Below are 22,792 nucleotides of genomic sequence, written 5' to 3' on the forward strand. Positions count from 1 at the left end.
GAAGCAGAAAGTAATTAAAACATATTTTAAAAAGATCCCAGGGAAGTGGTAACACTATATATCATTTTCATAGCTTGAATTTTCAAATGGGCCTGGAGGGTGCATAGTTTTTTGACAGGGTGTGCCTTTAATTAGGAGTTGTAGCTCTGGAAACTTTCCAGCACTACTGTAATGTGCTGGCTCTGCAGAGGACAACTGTGTACCATTAAAGGAGAAAGCAAACCCTTCATGACTGAGATATGCACATAGTGACTGGTTTTACATGGATTTAAGTGCAGTCAGAAGCTAAACTTGACATGAACAGTCACTGCAGCAGTCTCCAATTTGTACCAGTCGTTTGGAACCAATGTGCTTTTATGTTAAAAACTGAATATAGAACAGAACTCAAAATACATATCCAGACAGGAAATGCATTGTACTTGTATCAACTCAGGGAAAAAAAATCAGGCTTCTATGCAGTTTTTGTTTATACTGCACTTCTTCACCAAGATTTACTTACACTAAGAATAGCTCTTAAAAGTTACAGCAGACCTTCTACAGGAACTTGTACTTGGTACACAGCTGCTCACCTCTGCTCTTTTTTCCCTTCCCTATTTATCACCAAATGACAGAGAAGAATCATCTAACCTCTCCACAGAGCAAGACCTAAGATTACAGAGGACCTAAACTTTCACTTCCGTCCTCAAATTTAACATTACCTTTACCGATACCAAGCAGGACTCCAGTCTGCATCCACTTTATTTCACATCTGGAAGAAAAGAGATTTCACTACAAAACATTTTTTTTCCTTCAAACTATTTCTGCAAAGCAGGATACCCGAGTACAGAAGGTCATCTTTGTGCAAAACGTATTTTTCCTTTTTCATGTCCATGTATAAAACCACTGCAGCTGAAACCCAAGAATCCCAACACAGCTGAGCAGTGACCCTTGATTCAACAGACCCGGTAAGACAATGACTATGACAATGACTAACATGCCTATAGAGTCAACTTAGGAGGTAAGAGCACACTGAGTCAGGACCCCCAGGAGCAGAGAAATCTCCTTTCAGTCAGTAACGAGAAAAACACACGGAGGAGCAACCGCTGCACACAGCAGCTCTCTCCACAGCCCTCTCCAGGGGCCTAGGCCATGCTTTACCGGGCTCCAGCGGTTCCGCAGCCCAGTGGCCGTGAGAGGAAGGTGGGGGCCCGGGTAGGGCCCTCGCTCCTCGGCTACCGCGGATTTTACTTCATAAACCCACCATTTCCTGCGTGAGCCAGGCAGGAACAGCAGGAGGAGTTCTCCTCAGGCGGGCATATGAGATGAAACATTCCCCTCTCCTCACCACTTGCCCACAGCGACAAGATCTCTCCTTCCACCCCACTACTACTCCGCCAGCGGGAAACCCGCGCCCATCCGGGCCTCCTCTCTCGCCGCTTCCGGTGGGCGCCAATTCCGCTTCCGGTGCGGCGGATCGCGGGACGGTGCCGGTTCCGTTGCCAGGGTGAGGGGCCGCATCGCGCTACCGGGGGTGCGGGCAGCGATCGGCAGCGGCACTGCGACCCGGTGGGCTGCGGGAGCGCCGCCGCGACCGCGATAGCCAGGGCAGTCCGGTGGGTTTGGACCCGAGCCCGTCCGTGTTCGGCGGAGGCCGGGCTTTACTGGGCCGGGGTGAGGCAGGGCCGGTCGCGGATAGAGGAGGCCAAGCGCAGGCGCTTGTCTCGGCAGGGTCGATAACCCCATAATGTCTGCGGGGCGGGAGCGGCTTCCCCGGGGCCGGCGGCGGTGTGTGGGGCTCCCCGCTCTCCTCGCACCGTGTCGGTGCCGGGAGAGCTCCGAACCGGCGGCGGGGGCTTGTGAATCCGCGGGTGCTGTCCAGGGACGCGGTTGCGTTGGTGACTGACAAGGAGCAGCTTCGATTCGAAACCCCGTCTGTCCACCTGTTGCGGGGTGGTAGAAAGTGCTGCGGTACCGCCTGCAGCATCGCGCGTCCTGTGTCTGGGGTTGTTATGGTTATGTTTGATGTTGCTTAGTGAAACTGAAAGATGCGGATGTTTCTCTTTTAAATAGTCCAAGACAAGTGACGAAACGCAACAATTTAACCACAGCAACACAACTTTAGCACTTTCTCTGACCCAGTGACCTTGCAACCCGCAGGCTGTTGGTGGTAAGGGCTCTGAAGATCTAGTTAACCAAACCGAGCTTCAGTTTTGCATTGCATCCAGCTCCGATGGTAGAAACCTTGAAAATCCCTGTGTCTTTCTCTGTTCCTCATCTGTTTTCCTCTAATCATCGAGCCTGGTGATCACACTTAATCCCTTAGCATTTTGGCATTGAATAAAGGTATCATTCCTGCTTGATGTTGATAACGTTCATCCCAATAGGACTGTAATTCAGTAAGGACAGGGTGTTAGGCAGGTGCTCACCTTTGGAGGGATGATCTTTTCAATTTAGCACTGGACAGAGACTTGAGAAGTTTTCTCACAGTTCTTGCCCTGTGTATTTTCTTGCAGAATGATTTGAGGTACCAGTGAGAAAACAGACAGTAAACTCTTCTTGTGTAAACTTAGTCTAAGGATTATGGACAGGGATAACTTATGATGATCAACTTGCTTGACGCCTTGCAGTCTGAACCTCCGATGAATTTCTTGGTACTTCTCATGAGTCTCTTTTTCCACTGGGTAATACCAGGTCCCTTTCTGAGTTGGGAATATTGGGGGGGGGAGGGGAAGTGAGAAAAAAAATTCATTTTTCTGTTACTAGTTTTCCTCTTCAATTTGTTTTCAAGACTCTTAGAAGGAATAGTGAGAGGTGTGGCTTGTAGTGTCCTCAGCAAGCAGGTTTTATCTAACCCTCTATTTCCCATCTGATCTGACCTTCTTGGGTACACCTGAGTTATTACTTGTTCATTTCTAATAGGCTGTACTGTGTGAATGAAAAGTATTTTGTTGGAGAGCAGGTAACTTCTGAGAATACAGTGCTAGAGAGAGAGAGGAATCAGATTTTTGGAGTCTGAGATTTTTCAGAACTGCCAGACCTGTATTTCTTGGTTTAATGTATTCCTTGAAGGCTGATAGCCTCGGGGTTTTTTTTCTACAAGTGTGCTCTCTCTTGTTTTTGAATACCAGTCTTTTGAGGACAATCTCACAATTAGTGGTGCAGAGGCCTTTTCTGCATCCATTGACAGTCTGTAACAGCCTTTTTGTACCTTTCTGTCTCCTAGATTCTCTGTTTCCAGGCTTTAATAGAAAAAAACACATTCTTTTTTCTTCTGCATAAAGCTAGAAAACTTGGTTTTCTGCCGCGTTTAACGTAGGACTAAACTATTAAATACAGTTTGTATAAACGGTGCTGTGTAAATTAAAGATAGTATAATTATGGTTGTTTTGTCAGCACTGCAATGAAAGTGCAGTTCTTGCAGTGCAATGCATTGTGTAGGTGTGTATTTTGGCTTTGCTTTCAAACTCCTACTTTGATATTGCTACAGTGAGATGTGACCTGGGGTGTGTATTACTGCAGGTATTGCACAGTGAAAGTGATCAGAGAAAACCAGTGCTAAAAATGAACTGTTGGCTTCAGAACTATGTGTATATGTTTATATATTTTATGTAATTCACATTTGCCATTGGTTCTTACACATGTGAGGATAGCCATGGCTGGTTCGGTTGCATAATTATTGCAGAGGACATTTCTGAGCTTTGAAATGACTTTTACGATACTGCAGTACTCTGCTTGGGTGCTGGTTATGCAGTGAACAGGCTGTACCTGCACAGAACACATAGCAAATGAGCATATGCTGGAGCAAATGGTGAATGTGACATTGCTAAATACATTGAAGTGGAAATCAGAGTGCCAGTTTTAGTGCTGTTCTTTCTCCCTTCATTTCAGCATTTAATCAACATGTTTATTATCTGCTTATGCAAAACAAATGGCTCTTTGATGTACAACTTAATGAAAGATCAAAAATACTTCAAATAGACTGTATGGTTTGTCTCCTGAAAGGAACAGTTCTCCTATTTCCTCCTTACATGATCATTGTATTTTCCTCCTGCAGCAGATTTTTCAGAAAATAATACTGAACGTATGCTTCCAGGATGTCTCTCCCTCTCATAATAAAATGGGGTGGACAGGAGTATACAATAACCTCTCTATCAGAAGAAGACACAGTGTTGGATCTGAAGCAGTCTCTTAAAGGCCTTACTGGAGTGTTACCAGAGCGTCAAAAACTACTTGGACTTAAAATGAAGGGTAACTATCCATATTTGCTATTTGTTGTGGATATGCCTGAAATGTTCAAGGACGAACATCCTTTAAACCTAGCCAGGATGTGTATACTAACAGGTCATCTACCAGAATGAACATGAACATAGAAATATTATACATGTATCTGTATATGGAAGAAGATGAAAATACAGCTTGGGATGTTCTGGTGTTTAAAGGAGTACCTTAATTAACCATGAAAAGTTTCAACAGTTTTCTAAAATCTCTCTAACCCATTAAAAAAAAGGCAATTATCTGCTTGCATTATAGGCAAACCTGCTGATGATGATGTTAAGCTTGGAGCTCTCAAGTTGAAACCAAATACTAAAATTATGATGATGGGCACTCGTGAAGAGAGTTTGGTAAATATTTTAATTATTTATTAACTTAAACAGGCAAAAATGCTTATAGGTCTCCTATTATGATTATTGGATATTCAAAATTTAAAATCAGTTGAAAATGGCGTTACGGTAGATTTCTGTTGGTGTTTATTTTTCTACATAAAGGTTTTACAATAGATTTCTTTTGGTGTTCATTTTTCTATGTAAAGCTTTTCTGCAGAACTCTGATAGCAGTGTATTCATGAAGTTCCTGTATTGTCCTGGATTTGAAGTACAAATCTATTATGATGATACTGACTTCTCAAATCTGAACAATCTTTGTTATATTTCAGTAATTCTTTCCACTAATAAAATGAAACAATTTTGGTTAAATAGTACTTTTATCCTGTAATGTGCAGTAGTAGGAACTTGATACCTGATGTTGTTTTCCTTCAGCGATCCTAGTTATCTTTTATTATTATTCCTCTAGGAAGATGTCCTTGGGCCACCTCCTGATAACGATGATGTTGTCAATGACTTTGATATTGAAGAGGAAGTTGTGGAAGTAGAAAACAGGTTAGGAATTGTAGTTATTAAAAGACAGCCCTGTTATTGAATGTTCAGTATGCATTTTTATTAACTGGAACTTTCTGCACTGTTACATTAGGGAAGAAAATCTACTAAAAATTTCCCGCAGAGTTAAAGAATACAAAGTGGAAATTCTGAACCCTCCTAGAGAAGGAAAAAAGCTGCTGGTGCTAGATGTTGATTATACCCTATTTGGTGAGATTTTATGCTACTTGTGGGTTTTGTTTAAGAGGTCAGTTTATTTGCCAGTTCACATTTTTTGATTTTTGCTTTACAAGTCTACTTCAGTAACTTTGGTATGTGTTGTACTGTATCATTTCTGTTTTGTAGTATTTTGGGGTCTTCTGCTCATATTTTAAAAAACATTGGGCATTTTAAGCATTGCATATTGTTGATTTTAGTGCAGCAACTATTTACTTTCTGCAAGAAGACATAAAAAAGTAGTGATTTAGTGTTCTATCCAAATAATCTCTCTTGACCAACTTATGTCTTGGACATCACAGTGACAGTGAGATACTGTAAACTAACATCTCTGTCTGTACCTGATTGAGTCCATTTTTTGGGGGGGCGTGGGAGAATAGCTTCAAATTTTATTTCCACATTGTTACTAAATGCACAAAAACATGTTTTACTTGAAAATTCTGCCAGACTGGTTTCTTTGGAAGCCAGAATTTTCCTTATGACTTAATTTTCTGGGATGTAGGTGTGTCACGGCAGCTTGACTATAAGCAGTAATAAGCTTGTCTTATTCTTTTTCCTTAGCTTTCCTTTTTGATGAGATCTGTTTACAATCTGAGATCAATATTCAACCTATTAGTGAGTTTAACATTTTTATTTAGAGGTCTTCTGCTAGCAGAATTTGACATCCGTTTTCTAATTGGAACAAGCAATGTTTGCATGTCTGAAATAAGCTTGATATATGTTCACAAAATTACTGGACTAGGTTTAAGGGAATCCTTTTCATATCTCTTCTAAGTGCACAGATGAACTAGTTGGCTTGACTCTTCAAAGATACTCAGACCCACAGATCTCCAATCTAATTGTTAGCTGAGCCTTCAGATACCTGTAAGGATCAAAGACCTGCACATAAATATCCCCTCTGTTTCTTCTTTCTACCTTTAAAATGGGAATGGTAGTTTGCTATGAGTTCCTTCATAATTTTAAAGTGCCTCAGTGCTTCCTTCATGAAACCTTTAGGTTTCTGGATAGATGGGAAAGTAAGAATGAACTTTCATAACTTAAACTTTAATAACGGATTGCTTATCTATTACATTCTATTTAGATCACAGATCATGTGCTGAAACTGGGGTAGAACTGATGAGGCCATACCTTCATGAATTCCTGACATCTGCATATGAGGATTATGATATTGTAATTTGGTGTAAGTTTTATATTCAGTACTTAAGATTTTATTGTAAACTGTCAGAGCCGAGACTCCAGGAGGAAATTTTTTATATTGCTTTTTAGAGTGAATCACAAGATCTAAAACAATACATGAATGTTGAGTATTAACATTCAGCAGGAATGTTCACGTAGCTATTAATGCTATTATAGAAAAATAGTAATTTTTATGTAAAAAACCACCACATATTGCTCATATGAATGGCTCTAATCACAGTATAAAGCTCAACATCACACTAAGTGTGACTTTGTACAAACAAACAAGTGCTTGAAGTAGCAGAATTGCATAATCAACATTCAAACACTGTTTGATAGCTATCTTTACAAATAATCTGAATCCAGACAATAAGTAGTGAACTGCCAAATGAACCAAAGTGTCCTGTCTACAGACTTTGCATACTGTTTCACTTCCTGTCTACAGCTGGAGAACAGACTTGAGCCAGTGCAGGGTTTACACAATATTGAAATTGTATTACAAAATATAGTTTCTGTGGTGTGAAACAGTACTTCCACATACTCTTAGATCAGTGGGCAATGTTGACACTTCGTCCTTTCCAGGCCTTGTATATCGTTATCATTGCTTCCAGAAGAAAATCCTGCACTGGCAGTATGATTCCTCAGACCAGGTGTAGCCCATTTCTTACAGTCCTGCAGACTGTACTTAGTAACAGCTGATCTAGAAAATGGTTTAAGTGCATGCAGTGCTTCATCTAGGTGTTCATTTGAAACAGAAGCTTTTCCAAATAAAAGTAAGCTTCCATAAAGGAAGTCTGGCTTCAAGGCAGTGAACTCTAAAAGCTGTAACAAGGATGAATCTTTCTGAAATTAAATTTGTGTGTAAAAATTTGATATGAACATCATCTTGGCTTCTTTTTTCCTGTCAGTGACTTGATTTGATAAAGAATTCTGTTTTCTCTCTTTTGTTTCAGCTGCCACTAATATGAAGTGGATTGAAGCTAAAATGAAAGTAAGTTGTTGGAAATCTACAATTTGTTTCTAGTCTGGTTAGCTGTTTATGTAGTTGAACTCATGTGCAGTGTTATAGAGCAGCAACTGGTCATATGGATCAAAACCTGAGGGTTTTTAATCTTCAGTCACTTTAAATTATCTCTGTCACAAAACTAGATTAAATCTAATTTTAGAATTCCACACAAACTATCAGCAGTAGGTGCTAAATTTAGCAGAACTAAACACAAGTCACTACTTGGTGAAACTGAGATTAGTCACATAGCATTCACAGTTGCTTTCATCTTTCCTCTAGAGTTCTAATCCTTGAGTGTAATATAATTTTCTTTTTAAAGGAGCAGACAGATGTGGCATGCTGGAATAGGTTATCAAGAGGAAACTCTTTTCATATTTATCTTGTACTTCTTGCAGCTGTGTGGTTCTGTTTCTTCCTCTGTCTTATTAAACATCCGTAAGAACTGCTCTTTCAATCCTAGTTTCTCCGTACCTAAATCAGGCAACTAGCCAGTTTTGCACAGCTGACCCAGTGATAAAACATATTTACAGTCAGGCTTAGCTATAAATCAAATGAGCTTACTAAGAATTTCTGTATGTTTGGTTGGTGAGGTTTTTTTAATGCTTATAAATCAAAGTTTGTTTCCATTTCAGGGAAGATTTTTCCAAATCTAAGCTTTTGTATCTCTATTCTTTGTTACAGACTAACCATTTTTTTTCAGGTTTTGACAGAGCAAAGCCCATTTTCAGTGTTCTCTTCCTCAAAATAATGAATTGCTACTTTTTTTTCTAAACAAAAGAGTGATCTCAGAAATTAGAACCTTTAATCACCCATGAAGTGGAGCTAGCTCAAGTATAATTGAGCCTTGCAAACGTTGCACTTCTTGCGGCAGTTATATCTCCATTTACGTCGTGTCAGTGTAGTGCTAGAACTCAACCTTGTGGAAAACCACCGTTAAAAGTTTCCCCTGCACTGGTCTCCTCTCTAAATTTCTAGTTCACCTTTCCAGCCCTTTCGTGTTCTACTGAATCACAACCTTTCTAGGCCTACTCCAGCATCCTGATGAGTTGAGATTCCTACCACTAGAAGCCAACTGCTGTTTCTCCTTAAACTGATAGCACCAGAGGTGCTCACCCCTAAAAGTTTCACTTTCTGTCAGAAAGCAATGGTTCCAGCAATACTTGTTTTACACTACAAAGCAGGAACAGCATTAAAAAAGAAAGGATTATCAGATAACCAAGGTTTAATCTCTCACCATCTATTTATGCCTGGAATTCAAACAGTCTAGAACAGCAAGTTTTTTCAGTGTAACAGGACACTGACCCAGGTAGGCAGCTCTTTTCATTTGCAAGATTCACTTTTTCATATACAAGCAAATCAGTTAAGTGTGGCTGGATATTTGCAAGAGAGCTGTTGCAGTGGGTATTTTCTCCTTGTTGTATAGCTTTGCATATTACTGCTGCTGCACACACCAGAAATTGTCAGCACTATACGTGTTATAACATGTCAGCAGATTTTGCTGTTCCTTTTCAGCTTTTGAAAGGATTTGAGATGGACATGGTGCGCTCTCATCTAATCAGAGTTTTTTATTTCTGAAAATGATGTTTTCCTTAGATTCTTTATTTCAGGAGCTATCAAATCTTTAAAGTGCAAATTGACAGATTTCTGATACATTGGTTATCTTGGACAGATGTAGGAGGAAAGGGTAACAATGAACTGTTACTGTATATTTCATCTTTGATTGGGCCGTGATTTACTGGAAGGAACTGTCCTGGTTTTGGCTGGGGTAGAGTTAATTTTCTTCCTACTAGCTGGTGCAGTGCTGTGTTTTAGATTTAGTATGAGAATAACGTTGGTAACACACTGATGTTTTGGTTGTTGCTGTGTAGTGCTTACCCTCATCAAGGACTTTTCAGTTTCATATGCCCTGCCAGTGAGCAGGGGCACAAGAAGCAAGGAGGAAGCAGAGCCAGGACACCTGAGCTGAACTAGCCAAAGGAATATTCCATACAATAGAACATCATGCACAGTATAGAAACTGGGGGGAGTTGGCCAGGAGCTACCGATCACTGCTCAGGTTCAGGCTGGGCATCAGTGTGTGGTGGTCAACTGTTGTGCATCACTTGTTGGGTTTTTTTGGGGGGTGGTTTGTTTGGGGGCAAGTTTCTTCCTTCCCCTCTCTCTCTCTATATATATATATACACTTTTATTATTTTTATTATTATTAGGTTTTATTTCAGGTATTAAACTGTTCTTAACCCATGGGGTTTCTACCTTTTTAGATTCTCCTCCCCATCCTGCCAGGGGAAGTGGGGGGAGTGAGCAAGCAGCTGCATTGTACTTTGTTGCTGTCTGGGCTCAAACCACAACAGGAACAAATAGCAGACAATACTCAGGTGCTGTCCTTGCTATGGATATTGAGTCAAGTTGAGGCATGCAGAACTTGTGAAAGATTATGCATGAAGGTACAGGCAAGACCTCTCTGTATTTTGCCTTTCCTGCAAAATTGCTTTGATTTATGCTGACAGTTGATAAGTTTATGATAATAAACCCTGAAAAAAAATTCCTATTATTTTTTTTTTCTCGTGGTAGAATTCTGTACTTTTATGATTCTCGTTAGGTAAAAACATTTAAAACCTCCCAGATGCCTATTTTTAGTGTGTCTCTGGTGATCCTCATCAACTCACACTTTGACAAACAACGTATTATAATTGTAGTTCCAGTTGCACAGCAGTAAAACTGTCATTATTAGAAGCTTTAATAGTAAATCTTTGTGATGCAGGAGCTTGGAGTGAGTACCAATGCGAACTACAAGATAACTTTCATGTTGGACAGTGCTGCCATGATAACAGTGCACACTCCTAGAAGAGGACTTATAGATGTAAGTGCCTATTTTTTCCTGATCTTCGACATTCAACCAACTCATTGTCATACCCCTTTGAATAATTCAACAATAAAGTTGTGCTGGAGTTTTCATGCAAGAAAGCTTAAGAATCTTGGAAGCATACATTTGGGTATTTTTCTACTGAAATTCTTCATATTTTGAGTAGTATATTTGGATGACACTGCTTTCAAATCAAATAATAAATTAACTGTTGCAAGGAGATTTAGTACCAATAGAAAGGCTTTCTTTAGGGGTTGGGGGTGTATTTACTATGTTATACTATTTCACATCTCTTCTCTTATTAAAGCCAAACTACCTGATAATTTTTCAGTGAAAGAATGTAAGTGTCCATTCAAGTCTGCACTCAAGTTCCTATAGACTGGTATTGTCATCTCCTGCAGATCTAATTTGCCTCAGGTACCTTGGTTGTCTTATTTTTTCAGGTGAAGCCTCTTGGTGTTATCTGGGGAAAATTTTCGGAGTATTACAGCAAAAAAAATACTATAATGTTTGATGATATTGGCCGAAACTTCCTAATGAATCCACAAAACGGACTCAAGGTGATTTTTAACTGGAATTTTCATTTGCTTCTTTTTCTTATACTTCAAGCAGCACTTTCTCATACTTTACGGTATCACAAAGAAAGGCTGTTCTTAACTAGCAAAGATGCATGTTGGGTTTTTTTTTTATTTAGATTGCCATTTGTCTGGACTAATATTTCCCTGACATTAGTATTAAACAAGCTTTGTCTTGCTATTAAGTGAGCTTTGAAGAGACTATTGAAAAATCAAGAAAAACATGATTTCTGCTTAAATTACACTTGTGAACTATAATCAAGCTGGGCACTGCTGACAGGCACCATTGAAATACACAATGGTCAATCTCAATAGTGGTTATATTCAGAAAATAAATATCTCACTGGGAGAGGATTATCCAGAATGCTCCCTCTAGCTCAGATTTGAAAGATATTTGTCAGAATGTTAACAGGGCTGCAGACAAGAACATTGAAGCACTAAAACAAGGCACAGGTATAATGTATTCTAAGCTGAAAACAGTTGTCAGATAAGCTTTATTTCTGACATCTCTTTTCACGGAAGCTATGATTGTAGTCAAAGGCTTTTTGTTGAAAAAAAGCACATCTGGTTCCAGTGATGCCACACAACTCAAAGCAGAGCTGAAAGCCCCTCATGTCTCCTGAAAAAATATCTATGAAATCATATCACAAAGTGTGGCAGTCCCTTCCAGATCATTTTATCTTTCTGTCTGACTGGGAGGGGAAGGCTTGAAGTGCAAGACAAAAGAAATTTCTTCGTTGTGGGCATGTCTCTACAGTCCAGTTTGCATGAATAACAAGACAAATCAGGTATGGCCACTAGTGGAAAAGGTTTTTCTTCCTCTTACCCAAGAGAAGTTATGATTTCGAATAGTACTGAAAATATATTTTAATTACTTGGTAAATGATAGAGAATTGAAAGCATTTTTCTTACTTTGAGCAAATGGTTATACCCAGTTTATTTATTTTGTATAGATAAGACCTTTTATGAAAGCACATTTAAATCGGGATAAAGACAAGGAGCTTCTAAAGCTCACTCAATACCTCAAAGAAATAGCAAAACTAGATGACTTCTTGGAGCTGAATCACAAACATTGGGAAAGGTAAGTATAAAGTCAAAATAATTTCTTCCTTCTGTCCCTGACCCACTGTGTTTTGCTTGAGGTTGTCTGTACAATGATCGGAAACATCTGAGCTGATGAACTTTGACATCGCTTATGGTTATGAAGGTCCTTTACTTTGAGTGGAATTTTAATAAGGCTACGGTGTTTGGGCTGCTTCCCTAAAATGATAGGATGTTGACAGAATGGAGCTTTTTTTTTTTTTTTCATACTTCTCCAGCGTTCGGCTCTGAAGCTTGTTTTCAATTGAAGCAATTATGCTTCCTAAAGGGAAAAAAATTTTTGAAGGAATCTGGTCCCTGGAAATCTCTCTCTTCCCACCCTTACAAAGTTAGGCTCTCAGTTCAGATCTCAGGTCCTTTGTAATAAGGCAATTTTTCTGGTGGGTACTTCAGAGGTTTGGGGTGTTACAGTGTGACTCTGAGACGCTATCCAGGTTATGTGGTATTACAGCATTCATCAGATCCAAAATATAAGTTACTGTGTTATGAACAACAGTTTTGCAAATGCTTAGGTCACCAGTAAGCATCCTAATTCTTGCTAGAGAATGATTAGCTAAAGTGTTTGTGCAAAATTCTTGATGGTTTCATGTAACAGCCTGAAGTTACAACACCTGCAAGAAAAGTGAGTGCAATATGCTATTCAAAAAATGCTCATTCACTGCTTAAAAGAGCAGCCTTGCAAACTTGATAAAATTTTCTTTCTTATTTCTGATTAAAACAGAAAGTCAATTGTTGCACTTTAAAAGCAGTGAAATTCACTGGATATTTCACACTGTCAGTGGAATTGGTTGGATTTTTTGTTCTGGAGTATTTGCAGAGACTTCAGTGTCACCACATAGACCAATTGCTCCAGCTATAGTGGTAGCAGAACTAGGAGATCAGAAAACAAGCACTTTAGAGTAACTCAGATTCTGTAAACAAGCTAGTGGAGGGCCATTCTTTTCAGGTTATTCCAGATGACTGTTCATTCAGGTCTTGAATGTATTTGAAGGAGTGCCATATCTAATGGGCCTTTTTATCTTTAAGGATAATAACTATTTTTCCAACTGATGTAATTTTCAGCCTCTTAGAATAAAACATGTTTTCATTTCCTTCCTCCCTTTTGCTAAAAAAAAAAAGACAAATCCAACTCACCCCCCCCAAAAACCCCTAATAGAGTCTAACTCTGTTGCAAGAACATTGAAATAAAATAAAATCATAAGTAGTATTGATCACATTTCTATTTTTTTTGTTATCAATAGGGGAATTCCTAGTGAGAAAAGCAAGCAGATTCATACTTGGAATTCATAACACATACTAGATATATTTGTGGCTGTAAAAAACTCTACTTTTGTTTCTTTCAGGTATCTTTCAAAGAAGCAAGGCCAATAACAATAATAAAATTGTGTGGCACTGAATTGAAGGGAACATAACTAAGATCATTGGACTTTTACTTGCTTTTACGCTAGACTATAATAGTGCTGGACACTGGATCCAATGCCAGAATGACTGCTATACTTGGTCTTCCAGTTGTTTGGTTATGGGTTGTTTGGGTTTTTTTTTAGAGATCACAGCAATAAGCTCAAAGTGGGAGAAACAAGTCAGTTACTTTTCCTTGCATTCAGTTTTGGTGTTACTACTTAAAATACTTCCCTCTCCTTTGCTGCCGAAGTACAACCATAACCATTAAAGACCAAAACCATTCTGAAACTAGAAAAGAAAATATTTAGACCAAAAAAGTTGAGTAAGGAGCCAACCTTGGTGGTGTATGAATTGTATAAGCCCTCTATTCCCTCCATCTTTAGAAAGTCTCCCTCTCCCATTCCAGTATTTAAGTCTATAAATTACAAGTTGTCTAAGTTTGGTATGTATTAGTATGTCAGTGTTTCTCTGTGCAAGACAGTAAGATGGGAAAGTACCACCGTTGTGGCCAATTTACCCCAGTGTGTGAACTTGTACTATAAAGCAGTGTTTACTGGAAAACAAAATATTAAATTTTGAGGGAGAGAAACCCACTCTTATTTGGTAAGTGAAAAGCAGTCTGCCTGAAAAACTCTCATATGTCAGATAAAGGGTTTAAACCTCAGATGGGAAAGTCACATTCCTAACAAAGCATGAACAAAACCCTTGTTCTCTTCTAGCTAAATCTTGTCAAAGTGCAAACACTGTGTTTAAATACGATATTCAGCCATACTGTTCTTAAAATATCATTTACTTGCGCTGCTTATGCCTGCAGTATAGAAGTGTGATGTGACTGCTGTTTGGCATTACCAACACTTGTGCATTATGCAGTTCATGTATTTGAAAGAAGACTGACCCTTTCAAATAAAAATGGTATATATTGTTCTTAAGGAACTATAGCAGTTGTGTAAATAATAAATACCTTTTTCATAACATGTGTCTTGTGCTGTCTTAGATATCTGGTTTGCATAGTAGAGAAGCTTTTTATAATCTTGATTTTGGGCAGTGGGATTGAGGGGGTTTCTTTGGGTTCCAGAGACACCAATTTTGCAGTTAAGTAAGAGACCGGTGTGTGCCACTGCAGATTAGGGCAGTGGTGTCAAACACTGAAGCGCCTCTGCCTCCCAGGAAAGAAACCTTGACAGCAAATGTCAGAATGCCAGCACAGCAGACACAAATTAAGTGAGCATGTTAGGCTCCAGCTCAATGACCTGTCAGAAAATATAGTTTCTTTTCTGCTGTTCTTTGTGATTTAGTGTCATCCCAAACTGTTTTAAACTAGTAAACCAGAATCCTGATGCATAAAAGTCTTTGGTTTAGGTAAGCATGGAAAATGAATTTCCAAAGTTTTGTCTCCTAGAGCTGGTTTTTGGACTGTAAGGCTGGCTCACTCATGTATGTAACAGGGCAGATCAGACACTGAGGTTAGAACAGTGATCCTTTACCTAGGAAAGCAGCAGTAGCATAGATGCTGGGATACAGGACTGATATGTGGCAGACAGAACACCTTTAAATTTAAGCAACTGAAAGAAGTCAAAGCGTTGCACTTGGATCACCTACAGAGTTTGTTGTGTTAGTCAGATAGAGCAGACTGAACCAAGGGAATGTATTTCAACATGTGCCCATATCTTTTAGCTCAAAGTTGACATACAAGCAGAAATTTCACAGTGAATGAGTGATACTCCTTTCTTTTGCTTTATACAAGGAACATTTTAAAAAAGATTTTAATTTAATTGGCACTGGGATTTCATCCCAGAATTTCAAAGTACAAGTAGATGTGCACTCCCCTTTCAAATGTTTTATAAGCTGAGCTAGAATACGTGAGAGTGGGATTTCAATGTGATGGTAACACATAGCTGTTGCTGACAAGTCATTATGTCTTTTATGACTAACGTTGTTTCCCTTACCAGATTGTATGTTTGAAGACTAGTCTTGCAATCTGATTTTTTTTCTCCCACAACAAAAAAAAGGAAATGTGCATTTTACTGGCTATCTTCTAAAAACACTGCAGTGATTTACTTGGCTGAGACATGATGGAGCTTTGAGCAACCTGGTCTAATGGAAGGTGTCTCTGCCCACAACAGGGGGTTGGAGCTAGATGAGCTTTAAGATCCCTTCCAGTACAAACCAGTCTGGGATTCTATGATTGAGATACATAAAAACATGAAGCTGTAGATAAGGCAAGTGCAAAACTTATGTTCATCAAATCCCACAATACTAGGGTATGAGGTCACACAGACAAACAGGAGAGTGGCTTAAAAATAAGAGCAGCAGGTCACAGTCTGCTGGAATTTGTTGTGGAGGTATGTTTTGTTTTGTTTGTTGTGGAGGCAGATGGCATCAGCAGGTTCAGAAAGGAGTTAAACAGCTTCATGAACAAGTACATCATCAGATGCTAAAGGGAATGTGCTCGGAAGGCCCAATATCCGTAATACAAGAATCGCAGGTATGCAGGAAGGTGGAAAGCACCTCTGCTTATTTTCTGTTCCTCCTTTTTGATATGGAAGGCAGTTTTGACTTACTTGTGTTTCCAAAATGTAGTTGATCCTTGGGAATAACTATTAACAGCAAAGTTTAAAGCCTCATTCCTGTTAACATTTAGTTTCCTTTTAGATTCTGTTGAGGTCCCCCAGAAGCATTTGATCAGTGACTCTCACAATCTTTGTTAAACGAAATAGGATTCAAGCATAATCAGAGGGAGCGTGTGGCTTAGAGTTTGTAATTTACTGTTCTGAAAAACTCTGGAGAATCATTAAATGGAGTCTGAAATATTCCAAATATTTTCATATGTCAGAGACTGTACGGGGCTCCTACTACATGTCAAGCATTTTGTATGTTGTTCTGTCTGATTATTCGTATCAAAAGAGACAGTCCATTTTAAAATGAAGTTATTTCTGTAAGCTCTGGATATCTGACAACTCTAATGTCTCACTGTGGCATGAATGCTCATCACTGGAGGTACATGGAGTGACAGCTGAAGCCAAGAACTGAACTGCACATTCAGCTCCACAAATCCTGCTGCATGACTGTGAAATCTACAGCTAGTTGCCAATTTTTATTCCTGACTTGACATCCGACTGACAGCAAGTGGATGCCAAAGGGTTTAAGACAATTTTCCACTCCGTCTGTTCAGGATGTATTTAAGACTGATGGAAGAAGTGCTGAATACTTTCTATCAATAAGATGAAGCCGTGGTAAAAACTGTGTTCCAGAGGGTAAAGTACACAGTTCTTCTGAGTCATTAAAGCTGATTAAAACAAGAAATGCTGAGTGAAGAGGTGTCAGAGGGCAGAATCCCCTGACATTTCACTATTGACATTGCAACCCTCACAGTGGATGCCAGCCATTATTAGCACTGACGACCACTGCATCCAGCATAGGGTGGCTGATGAAGTGCTTTGGCTGGGGGATTGATGGAGAAAGATTTCAGTGAAAAGGAAATGTTGAGTGAGAGAGAGAGAGAGAGAATTACAGGACTAGAAGAGAAAAATACTGATCTGTCCTGGAGAGGACAAGGTACATCTTTCAAGTGTTATGAGTTTCTTGTGTAAGTAATATTAGCAATATCTTGTGACAGCCATAAGTTACCCGAGTTCTATACTGACATCTGTGCTCTGAAATGGCTTCTCACTAATCAGGACATGTTTTATATATAAACGACTCAAAAGACTCAAGGTCTAGAGGGATTGCCTCATGGTGAGAGATGAACAATTTCTGTTCAGTTAGGTTTTCCTAGAGAATGGAGAAAAATGGCTCTGATGGCTTACAGTGCTAAGTGTGACTCTGACTTTTACCTGCTGGACCTTTATTTCCCAGCCCAGCTGTATTTTCCCTTGTTATCTCTTAGATCCCCAATAACCACGTAAGGCCTCAACCTCACATTGATACATCAGCCCTTTCCTGTTGGTGTTTTGTAACAGAGGATTTCAAAATGAACTCTTTATATACCTATGAGCTTTCTCATACATCCCTGAGCATTATTTATGCTTATTTATGAAGTTTGCTCATCTCTGGAGATCCTGTGATGCTCCTTTGATACCGCAAACACTTTGATGCTCATTTAGCTCTCAGTAGTCTGTGCAGAGCTTGGCATGTTTCCTTGCTGCACAGGCACATACAATGCCATGCCATTAATTTCTTTGTCTCTCCTAGCAAGCAGTTTTCCCACCAATTCATTTCTATTGAGAACAGTGGGTACAAGTCAAACGGAGCTTGTTCTCAAATTGCATAAAGCTCTTGGTGCTATGGATGGGGTTATGGGCACAGCAAATAGAAATGTATCACTAACACTTGATTGAAAATTGTGTTTTGTGTTTTCTTTCAAATGTCTAGTTGAAATTGCACACCCACCATTTTCCCCCAAGGTGTTTATATATCAGAAAAGAGCAGCTCTTGTCATTTTCACCATACCATGGGCCAGGGTTGGCTGTGTGCCTGAGACTGGGTGATCTGGAGCAGATCCATAGTCACTGATGCTGAGCCATGTCCCCTCATTCCCTTGCAACACCCCAGAAGATTCTGACTTCCTAGAGCAAGCTGAGATGGCTCTAGAACTGTATTTAGCAAAGCTTACCAATTCCTTATCCCGCTTTCTAGATTCAGTCCATGTTTCGTGACATACATGGGTATGTAACATCTGTGAGTAGTGAAAACTGCTGCACCAGTTTTGTAGGTGAGCATGAGCAGAGTTTGAAACACATGCTTGAAGTGCAACTGATGCACTTTTGGGTCCCTCTGCTGTCCTGATGATGGATATTCATTGAATAAGGACCAAAATGAGCATGTTTTTGGAAAAGTTAAGTGTATTAAACTGCCTCAGAGATAAAAATGATAAAGTGATGTGGGTCTTTTTAAATCTGATTAGTCCCTTACAGATGTGACTAAACAGGTACATTGTTGTAAAGCCTTTGGTAAAACGATAATAACAACTTAAAACAAACAAGTAACTTGTGTCTGACACTTGGAAAGAAGGAAATTCAGAGCTCCAGATGCATGTGGCTTTGTAATTACATCTGAGCAATATTCCCATCAATAGGAAATTAGTTGAGATAAACATATTCAGAAGCTATTAAACTGGGTTGATTTGTATCTAGTGAGTAGCTGCAGCTGGAAAAATGTAGGCAAGTAATTGAAAATTGAGTCTTCTAATTAGAATCAAAATATTGCATTGTATATGTGTATTTCTACTTTCAAGTAGTCCTAAATCTTAAGAATTTAAGTAACTTAAAGTGATTTTGTTCTTCTGAAATGATTGGTTTTGTTGGTTTACTGAAAAATACCAAACACCCCCCTAAAAAGATATTTACTTTAGATAGACCAAAACTGAGTAAATTTAGGTAGACTTAGTTATGCAACTAGAAAACTATGTAATAACTGGTTATATGGAACTGAAGTACACGCACGCAGCATTGAGATGGCACTATTGTCACTGACAACACTGAATTCACGGCTTGTCACTCACTCATTACAGCAATCCCTGGATAAGTTACGCAACAGTTTGCCTGGTTTTCAACTTAGAGATGCTATAAAACAGTTGTCCAGTTAAACTCACGTCACTGATGCAGAGCCATTCATTACTCTCCGATGCATGGGAAGATGTGTTGAAGAATGTACACTGAGAATCCCACAGCTTGATGCTGATCCTGAAGCCTCAACTGGGTGCTGGAAGCCTGACTGCACAACTGAGGGTCAGAGATAAGAGCAAGTTAGGGGGAGACAGTCTGGTAGAAATGCTTGTCTGTATCCCTGCTCACTCTGCAGTTAACCCTGCACACTGCAGGCAGAGGGTATGGGCAGCTGACAAGATGAAAACATCAAAATGAGCAGTCGATCTTGTGAGATTCATGCATCAAATCCCTTAATGGATTTGCAGGAAACAGAGATAATTACAGATCTACAGAGCATGACTCAGTCAAGTACAGGGCACAATTCCAGAAACTATGAAAGAAGAAGAGCTGCAGTATTACTGTCAAAGAAACTTGAATCAAGCCAGAGACCAGCAACATTACTAAGTCATCAGCCTATTTAGGCAGTGAGAGGGCAAATGGAGACTTGTGGGCAGTGTTTCCACTACTGGTCCATCTTCCACAAGAATCAGTTGAACTTCATACCTGCCCACTGCCTTGCCTTTCCAGGGGGTTGAGCAGAAACCTTGGGCCAGGCATGGGACAAGCACTATAGCAGAAGGCTGGGAAGGAAACCAGCCAGGATCTTTTGAGCTAAAGCTTCTGCCAGACAATTAATGTGGAACTGCTGGATTGCACCAGCTTTACAGAGGTGGGAGATAGCAGAGTGACCTTACCTCACCTCATAAATAAGCATAAATAATGCTTAGAGTAGCTATATATATATATATATGTACATTCAGGAAGGTAGAAGTTTAGGTGTCACCTAATCATTACACTCCAGAAGCTGAGGCTTTACAGAAAAGCCCACAGCAAGAATCGCGGCCCGCTGCCAGAAGCGGTCAAAGCTGAACTGCGCTGAACAGACACGGTACTGCCGCTAAAACCACCCGGTCTGTGGCAGCATCCAGTGTCCACTGCAGGTACTGCACTCTCTCCCATCTCCCTGATCTGCTCACAGGAGCAGCAGCCTTTTCCTGCTAACCCTTAGAGAGATAACGCTGAAGCCTGGACCATTCCAGAGGATTATTAGGATCTGGACAGGCCACCAAGACACAACAGCAAACAAGAAAGCACCCTCAGGAGCAAAAGGTCCTCTGAGACCCTCTCAGGGTAAAGGGTGCTTGCACTAATTTTATGGCTGTGCCATGGCATGCCATAGCTGCTCGAACACAGGGGTGAGCAATGGCTTTCTCCTTTGTCACAGCATTAACAAAGGGGAAGAGCTTGAGTCCAAGCCTCAGCTGATGCTAAATCTCAATATTTGCATCCAGCTACAGCATAGCTGAAAAGCTCTTCCCAAATCCTGGAGGTACAAAGCCCAGCTCATCTCAGTTGCATTTCCCTGCCCTCAGACTTCTTCTGGTGTCTGCAGGGGAGGTGAGCAATCCCCTGGGGAAGACAGGAAGTCGAACAATCTCAGGCTAAAGAAGTCGTTGATTAGAGACACCTTTTATCTATTATATCAAAGCGACACGCTAGGACTGTACCCTGAGCTCTTTCATGAGAGGTAATGGGCCATGCAGGACCACAGGAAACTCATTCAGAGCACCCAGACCAACAGCAGCCACAGGAGATGGGGAGAACAACTGCCAGGAGGGAAGGCTAAGGCACAGGGAACAGACAGAAGCAGTTTACAAGGAAGCTCAGAGTGCCAGTGCCTCCCTGTGTGGATCTCTTGGTGTAACTCACTGCAAGAACAGCTGTTGTGCTCAGCAAAAACAGGCTAATGCAGACATCCAACCTGAAAAGTGGATGGGTGCTGCAATACAAGGAACTTCTGAGTCTGTGCGAGTGAGTAACAGTCACTATTTGTGCCTAGCCCTGCTATGGGCACCTCAACCTAAATTCCAACAGGTAGAAGATGCTCTGTGGCCGGGTGATGTCCCCGCAGAGGCTGGGACCACAGGAAGGCGGTTTGCTCATCCAGAGGACCTGACCTGCTCCCGAGGGCTGGCACAAGGGACTTCGGGCCCCTCCCCGGCACCCGAGCACCCTCCGCCGCCGGAGCGGCCGCAAGAGGGAGCCCGGCGCCCGGGAACCAGCTGCAGCTCCGGGCGGTACCCCCGCCCCAGGGATGACGTGACCTCCCGCGGCCCCGCCCAGCGCCTGCATCATCGTCATCGGGCAGGCGGGAGCGTTCGGCGGCCACAGCAATTGTGAATAAGCGTTAAGGGTTCGTCTAGGATCGGGGGATGAGAGGAGAACGGGTCACAGGGCGGGGCCCGGGCAGCTGATGGCTTTATCACCGGTGACTCCACAAAACCGCCCTCCCAAAAGCACAGCATTCTTTGGGAAGAAGGCCAGAAGTGTCACAGCCAGCCCTTGCCACCTTACCAAGGCTGCTGTTCACTCCTAGTTTATTGAGCAATTTTAGCTCAGAAAGATGAACGCTGTATTACACAACACCACTGCTCCCCGCAGCCCTTGCTCCACAAGCTGGGTACTAGGTCCAACCCTACCACAAGCACTGCAGCCATTGCTTGGGACCAGCCTCAGGTTGGTCAGAGCATCCCTCCCGGCCCAGCAAAAGCTCAGTTTTAACCTTATCTTTTAAGTTCTGATTGAGGCTCTTCCAAAGCCCTACTCTTATACAGTCTCTGCTGACCTTATTGAAGCTCTTATCCCTCATGCACAATGAATGGCAAAGTTTTAAAACAAACAACTCTTTACATGGCACCTGCGTTTCTATAGGGATATTTATTATGCTTCCCCTCATTTTCCCTTTATGTATTGTGGTAACTCTTGCCTTCCATGTGCTTTTATAAGCCTTCTGCAGCGTTTTTAGAGCAGGTTTATAAGACACCATCATCAGCCACAATTACTGCAGCTACTCCTATGAGGAGTTCCTAAAACACACTGCTAATTTCAGCAGGGGGCATGGGGAAAGGAACCACCAACAAAACACACCCAAAACAATCCACACACAAAACCCAACTAAACAAAGCAAAAAACCCTCACCACCCCCCCAAAAAGCACCAAACACCAAAACTCTCACAAGCACAAGCAGACCCCTCACCTTCTGTGCTTCAGAGTCAGCCAAACAGCCAAATACTTCTCCTGGGCTCCTACTTAAGCCCTTCAGCAGCAATGGGGTGGGGGAACTGTTGGCAGATTCCCAGCATCTGGGAGCCATTTCACCCCAGAGCAGGCTCAGCTGCTCCCTAATCCTTAAAGGACCCAATACACCTGACACTGTCCTGCTGCTGCCTGAAGCTGTCACCATCTACATCTTTTCAGTCCCTTGCAATACTCCTGCAGTTCTCTCAGTTACTCTCTGAGCAATCCTTCTACATGTCGCCCTAGCTCAGCCTTCCCTCCTGTACTCAGTTTTGGGCCCTATCCTGGTACGAGAAAGGCAATGAAAAACTGGACTAAGTTCAGTGAAAAGCCACCAAAAGAGTTGGGGACTGGAGCTCTGCAAGAAGAGGCAGGGGGAGGTGGGCTCGTTCAGCCTGGTGAGAAGAAGGTTGCAGAGAGACATAGAAGGAGCCTGCCAGTTAACAAGCAGATTAGAGAGCACACAGATCTAGGCTCTCATGGAGGAGATGAGACATTGAAAGGACAGAGATTGAAACCAGATACAAGGAAAAATTTCTTTACCATGATGACAGTGAAACCCTGGGACAGGTAACCCAAGAAGATGGTGCATGCGCCAC

At 41.1% G+C, this 22,792-nt stretch overlaps 2 protein-coding genes across 13 annotated transcripts in view; one reads left to right on the plus strand and one right to left on the minus strand.

The window, feature by feature from the left end:
* RNF145 (ring finger protein 145) overlaps positions 1-1,387 on the minus strand; it is a 53,194-nt gene extending 51,807 nt beyond the window's left edge. For 6 of the 7 annotated variants that reach the window (XM_080626911.1, XM_080626909.1, XM_080626907.1 and 3 more), the window contains exons 1-2: positions 1,241-1,379; positions 699-748 (exon numbers count right to left, since the gene is read on the minus strand). The gene's annotated coding sequence lies outside the window, so the exon portion shown is untranslated. Of the gene's footprint in view, positions 1-698; positions 749-1,240 lie in introns of all 7 variants that reach the window. The other variant, XM_080626906.1, reaches the window with a different exon arrangement.
* A 55-nt stretch (positions 1,388-1,442) lies between these two features.
* Positions 1,443-14,377, plus strand: UBLCP1 (ubiquitin like domain containing CTD phosphatase 1). 6 transcript variants are annotated; one of them, XM_080626915.1, is made up of 12 exons: positions 1,443-1,483; positions 4,034-4,227; positions 4,510-4,601; positions 5,050-5,135; positions 5,227-5,342; positions 6,430-6,528; positions 7,478-7,515; positions 9,792-9,974; positions 10,292-10,390; positions 10,837-10,953; positions 11,922-12,049; positions 13,413-14,377. In XM_080626915.1, the coding sequence occupies exons 2-12, from the start codon at positions 4,074-4,076 to the stop codon at positions 13,438-13,440; spliced, it is 1,140 nt and encodes a 379-aa protein (XP_080483041.1). In that variant the 5' UTR covers positions 1,443-1,483; positions 4,034-4,073; the 3' UTR covers positions 13,441-14,377. The 6 variants fall into 6 exon arrangements, with proteins under 6 accessions (XP_080483041.1, XP_080483043.1, XP_080483040.1 ...); XM_080626917.1 differs by having other exon boundaries at positions 1,445-1,483; positions 4,037-4,227; XM_080626914.1 differs by having other exon boundaries at positions 1,455-1,592.
* Positions 14,378-22,792: the final 8,415 nt, after the last annotated feature.

This window comes from Psittacula echo, assembly GCF_963264785.1.
Source record: "Psittacula echo genome assembly, chromosome: 11".
NCBI lineage: Eukaryota > Metazoa > Chordata > Aves > Psittaciformes > Psittacidae > Psittacula > Psittacula echo.